At 42.4% G+C, this 6,251-nt stretch overlaps 1 protein-coding gene across 1 annotated transcript in view; it reads left to right on the top strand.

Annotated features, from left to right (window-relative positions):
• Window positions 1-1,056: 1,056 nt before the first annotated feature.
• Window positions 1,057-6,251, top strand: part of LOC103606439 (canalicular multispecific organic anion transporter 1-like) — a gene marked incomplete at its 5' end in the record, with an annotated part of 43,035 nt that continues 37,840 nt past the window's right edge. Inside the window, 4 exons of the mRNA XM_008591032.1 lie at window positions 1,057-1,220; window positions 2,025-2,202; window positions 4,982-5,236; window positions 5,958-6,023. Of these exons, the coding sequence (XP_008589254.1) occupies window positions 1,057-1,220; window positions 2,025-2,202; window positions 4,982-5,236; window positions 5,958-6,023 (663 nt within the window). The remainder of the gene's footprint in view (window positions 1,221-2,024; window positions 2,203-4,981; window positions 5,237-5,957; window positions 6,024-6,251) is intronic.

Here is a 6,251-nt window from a genome sequence, read left to right on the forward strand (position 1 = left end):
GAGTGGGCGCTGGGTGGAAGGCTGGGCCAGTTGTCCAGGCAAGAGAGAGTGAGCAGACAGGACCTAAGTGGGAGAAATTACAAGAGTATGTCATTGGTAGAAAACCCTTGAAACTGAGGCTCAGAGGCTGGAATCTGGGGCATACTGAGACTGTGAAGTATTTAATGAGGAGACCAAACATAGGAAAAAGAGACTGATAAATGAATCATAATGCCCCAATTATTTGTTTCCTAGGGCTCCCATAATGAAGTACCACAAACTGGATAACTTAAAACAACAGAAATTTATTGTCCTACAGCTCAGGAGCCTAGAAGTGTGAAACAAAGATACCAGCAAGCTCCATGCTCCCTTTGAAACCTGTAGGGGAGAATTCTTCCTTTCCTCCTCTACCTTCTGGTTTTTGCCAGCAATCCTTGGCATTCCTTGGCTTATAGGTGTGTCACTCCAATCTCTGCCTATGTCATTACATGGCTATTTTTTGTCTGTGTCTGTCTCTTGTCTTCTTATAAGGACACCAGTCATTTTGGATTAGGGCCCACCCTAATGACCTCATCTTAACTTGATTACATCTGCAAAGGCCGTATTTTCAAATAAAGACATGTTTGAAATTTATGGGGGTTAGGATTTCAACATGTCTTTTGGGAACACACAATTCAACCCATAATATCTCACAACCACCACAAGCGAGAAGAGAACAAAAATGTCTTCTAAACATCCAAAATATATATTACCATCTCCATGCCCTTCACTCTCAGAATTGTCCCTCTGGTCTCCACTCAGAGTCTGTTCTTCATTTTACGTGGTATTCTAACCGGTATAGTTGCCTGGTTTTCTTACCCAAAATAGATTTGCAAGTATCCATTAGAAGAGAGAGAGAGGAACAGCAATGACAGCTAGAAGGGTGGACAGCAGTTAGACAATAAAGAGAAGATCAAAACCTGTACAGAGAGGACAACAGAGCTCACAGTCTTAACACTCTGGAGCTGCTCAGAGTAGGAACGAAGTCTTACACTATGCAACTCTGTGGACACTGTTGTCATTTGGTTTTGTACCTAGGAAGAAGCTAAAAAGAACAAAAGGAAGTCTGGGCCCACAAAAGACTTTCCCAAGTCCTGGTTGCTCAAGGCCTTCTTCAAAACTTTCTATATAGTGCTCCTGAAAGCAGTCCTACTGAAGCTAGTGTGTGATGTCTTCTCATTCCTGAATCCTCAGCTGCTGAAGTGAGTTCTTGAGTTGTCCTTTCTGGGCCTCACCTGCCACCCTCCTTTTTCCCTCTTGTGTATGCAGGCAGGAGCTTATTATTAAATTCCCATTTTTTCAATGCTCATAATTTTCTTTCCTTTTATGGCATTGTGTCCATGAAGCATGCAAGACAGTTTTCAAGATCTAAGATGATGAATACTTTAGCCTCTCTCTTTTACATGTCCCTTCCCTCATAGGAGACCAGGTACTTGTTAGGGCTCTTTCCTGTTAAACAGAAGTGCTATGGGCCGACCATGTCCAAGAGGTGGGCGTATACCCCAGGACGGTAACTAACTTCCTCTCTCCACAGTCACAGTCTTCCATGGGAGGTTCAGGTTAATTATGACAAGACTTTGCAATCTGCCACCATCTATGGAATGAACCACCTCAAGAGAAGCCCTTCTAACTCATGCTGGATGCATGTCCTAATTCTTTTTCAGGCTTCCATAGTCCAGAAATGAATCAACTTGTTCCACACAACCACTTTTACCAGGAGGTTGGGGGAGACAGGGCCAGAACATTGCAGTGGCAGCTCTATAGGGCGTTTCCTTCATTATTCATTCTCACAGCCTTGGAAATCAACCCTAAGCTCTTGCTGCTCATCTCCAAGAGAAAGAAAGAACACTTGGAAGACTGTGGAGCTCAGGTCTTCCAAAAGCATTGGACTAATCTGGTCACTTTTGTTACCTACTGTGTAAGGGTAGAGTAGCTGGCTCTGCACAAGGAGAGTGAGGGGCCCTTGAAGGCCTGAAGAGGATCGCTTACTTGGTTTGCTCTGGCAGGTGGATGATCTCCTTTGCAAATGACCATGATGCATACGTGTGGACTGGATATATCTATGTGATCCTCTTATCTGCTGTGGCTCTCATCCAGTCTCTCTGCCAACAATATTATTTTCATTTGTCCTTTGTGCTGGGCATGAGTGTACGAACCATCATCATGGATTCAGTATATAAGAAGGTAAGCAGAATATGCCAGGTATCACCAAAGAAAATCCCCTTAGCAAACATGAGCATTTATTCCAAGATTGAGGAAAACTGGTGGAAGTTATAACTGATCTCAAAGGTTGACTTTGACTAGCCATACAGCCTCCTTTAGGTATTCATTTGGAAATTAGAATACAAAGAATGAGTTCACAGTCATAAGGCATGGGGGGAGCATGACAGATGCACCCCAGGGAGAAGCTGGCAGGCTGTTTTGCTGCCCAGGATCTGCCTCTTGGCTTTGAAGGGTCAGATATCCATTCTTCTCTGCCTCCCTCTAGACAAGCTAAAAATGCCTTGGGAAAGAATATAAAGTCAGAAAATAAGCTGAACAAGAGACAGACTCATGAAACCACCAGCATTTAACCCCAATCCTTAGTGAAACCTGACTCAGAGTCCTGGTATATCCATCTCAAATTACAAACAATTTTGCAGGGAGAGAAGAATGCTCCATGAGCCAGGACTCCATCTCCCAAGACCAACTTTTGCCTAGCAACTCCTTTTTCTAATCTTTATGCACTAACCAAATCTTGCTTTTCCTAACTCTTTTTTTCATTTGTAAATACGTGCAATGTGTTTTCTGAGTTCTGCAGACTTGGAAGCTTTTCTATTTCCTTAAGATGATTTTGCTCATTTTCACTCTGACATATAGTTTTTAAGGTTTAACTTTCTCAGGGCAACTGTTTTTCCCTTATGTCCTCAAGGTGAAGTCTCATTTTATCCCCTAACAAATAAAAATATAGTAGTTGTGATCAGTGACTACAAGCTTGAGGGGAAAATTCATACATGAGGAGATAGGGCTCTCTTTACGTCAGAACATCAGTTACCTTTTCTTTCTTTTTTTTCTTCTACCATCAAAGTGACTTTTCTTGTACAGTTCCTGCTTTCTTCCCTTGCTTTCCTCTCTTGGAACACCAATATGTCTTTGTCTTCCCTGAGTAGATATTGACTCATTGAGAAACACTGGCATGTAATCGAAATGTCTTTAGATCAGAAGTCTGGTCAAGTCCTTTAAACTCCCAGATACCCCTGCACTAGAATTTGTCTTCCCTAAAATGGATCTTTTAATCTCCTTATTCCTTCTGGAGATGTTGAGTTTCTGCTGGTTTCCAGGTATTGAAGTCACTAACCAGACTATCTCAAGCATTTCTATGAATGTGCACTTTTACAAGTGTTATTCATTCCCATCATTTTGATTCTTATTATATTCCAGATTTTGCAAATGTTACAATCAATAAAAAGATTTGTAAAATAGAGCCCTTAATGAGACCTTCATTCACATAAATATCACTATTAAAAGAGTGAAAGAAAATTACTAATTTCATATGTTTAGACAATGGCTCACTCTTTATGAAACATTTTTCAAGTCTATCCTCAATTCACAGCCCTGTGAAGGAAGAGCATTATTACTATTTTACAGAGAACTAGGGCTAAGATAATTTCACTATCTGCAATCTCATAGCCAGTTCTTGACCCCAGACAAGGGTATTGGGATTAAATTAATGACCTTTCTACGTTATTGAGATTTATTAAGAAAAGAAATATATAGTGATTACCTTAAAGGATAATTATATGCTATCTGTCTGTGTGTTTGCTTTTTCATACCAAAGGGGAGGCACAGCAGTGGGCTGTTTCCTTTTGAGCCTTGGTGGTCTTACATTTTAGGAAGTTTCCCTCTTTTTATTGCACAACCAAGAATCCTGGTATGGTCCAAAGAATGCATTGGTGAATTATGATGACAGTAGAGCTTCTGGGATGAGGATGGATGTACGTATCTAGGACCGTCTTTGTGGGAATTGGAAGAAGGGTCCTCTTCTATGAGGAAGATGCAGGCCACACCAGAAGGTGTCTTGGTGAACATAGTGCAAGCTGGTTTCAGTGCTCTGTTGCATTTGTACAAGGGATTATTTTAAGTGACAGACCTGTGAGCATCAGCCTGCTTATCTCTCTAACATGAGAACAGAAAACCCACACTACAAGATTCAGGCATCTAGATATTACCTGCAAATTCCTGAGAATAGGCAAGTGATTTTACTTCAAATGTGTGAATTCTGCAGCTTTCCTCTTTGTTATAAAATTTCTGTCCTTCTAGGGAATCGTTGTAACCTCCTTATAAGAGTATGGTTCTAAATAACATTGTCACATCAGAAGTCTCCAAGGCCAGAATCAATACACGCTCATTTCTTCCACCCCTGCCTCCTTTCCTCCCTCCGTACATTCCTCCATACATACATTCCTCCTTCTCTTCCATCCTTCAGTATTTGACTCCCTACTGTGTACAATATAATACTGTAGTGACATGGACAGATGTAGCCCTTGCCCTCACAGAGTTTACATCTGGCGGGGAAATAGAAAAATGCAATAATTACAGTTCATTCTGATGAATGTAATGACAGAGGTAAGCATAGGATGTTATGGAACTACACAGAAGGAGTATTTAACACAAACTTGGGAGTCTGAGTCTTCTCAGAAGAAGTTGCATCTCAGCTAACACCAAAGGATAAATAGGAGTTTTCTGGGCAAAGAAGTGTGTGGATGGATGGGGTTGGAGGAAGGTGGAAATAGGAGGAAGGAATGATCAAAAATGAGAGGACACTGTGTGTGAAGTTTGGAGGCAAGAAGTCACAGTCCCTTGGAGAAGTTGTTTCCATATGGAGCCCATCCTTCCATTGTGCTCTCACTTCCTGGGTTTCCCCTTCTACTCCCCAGTGTCCTTGGCCTTATCCGTGGATCCCAATCCCAATCTTTCTCTATAGGCGCTGACTCTATCCAACTCAGCCAGGAAGCAGTACACTGTTGGAGAAACAGTGAACCTGATGTCTGTGGATGCCCAGAAACTCATGGATGTGGCCAGCTTCATGCACATGCTGTGGTCAAGTGTTCTGCAAATTGTCTTATCCATCTACTTCCTGTGGAGAGAGTTGGGACCCTCAGTGTTATCAGGTGTTGGGGTGATGGTGCTCATTATCCCAGTTAATGGGATATTGGCCGCCAAGAATAAGGCTATTCAGGTAACAATACAGAGTCAATTGGAGATATATGCCTTCTTTAAAGTCTAAACTCTTGCTTACTCCACTCTAATTCTTATTGGGAGTTTGATCAAGGCAAAGCTGGTGGGAGATTTTCCACCATCCCAAATGTACCCAGATTTCTCTATCTTCTTTTTTCATCTTCTTACCACTCTTAGGGTTTACATACTCTACCTTCATTCATGTTAGAGGGAAGGACTGTCCAGAGACACTGCATATAACCCTTCCATTCTGCTCTGCTGGACCGCCCTCAGCACATTGATTCTTGACCTTGTTTCTCTATCATAGCAGTACAAACCAACCATGCGGAGCCATCACATAAGTGATATAAACTTTAAGCCTAAGTCCTGGCAATCATGCTGCTATCCACCAGGTGGATAGGCTACATACAGACGGTCCTTAGCTCTGCCAGGAATCACAGGTTGGGCAGGGCAGAGGAGGAACAACCTGGGAAGAGAATATAGTCAGGCAAAGGCTGTGGGGCAGTAACAAGCTCGTCATGTTCAAGGATCAGAAAGAAGGTGGGCATGGCAGGTGCAGAGTGGGCTAAGATAGGAGTGGAGAGAGATGAATCCCATCACCAGGCACCACACGTTTTCACTAAGTGACAACCACAAGTGCCCCTAGTGCCTAACACCTGCAGCAAACCTGGACCCTCTCCCATGGAAGTGTGTTTTGTTTTTGTTTTGCTTTTTCCTGGCAGGCCATAAATATGAAGAATAAGGACAAACGTTTAAAGATCATGAATGAGATTCTCAGTGGAATCAAGGTGAGAAGCCAAGCGTTGGTGTCCCTCTGTGTGCAATGACAGAAACAGTGGGCTTATTGCCCTTAACATACCCTGGTAGAGGCTGTGGCTTCCTGCTTCTGGGCCTGTTGTGTGTCACATGACTCCTGACTCATCTGCCTACAAGTCTCCTGTTTCATCTCCTACTACCTCGCCCAGGCCCTCTTTTTTTTTTTTTTTCCTTTTTTTGTCTTTTTCCATGTCCGGCAA

This window comes from Galeopterus variegatus, unplaced genomic scaffold (genome assembly GCF_000696425.1).
Source record: "Galeopterus variegatus unplaced genomic scaffold, G_variegatus-3.0.2 Scaffold6586, whole genome shotgun sequence".
NCBI lineage: Eukaryota > Metazoa > Chordata > Mammalia > Dermoptera > Cynocephalidae > Galeopterus > Galeopterus variegatus.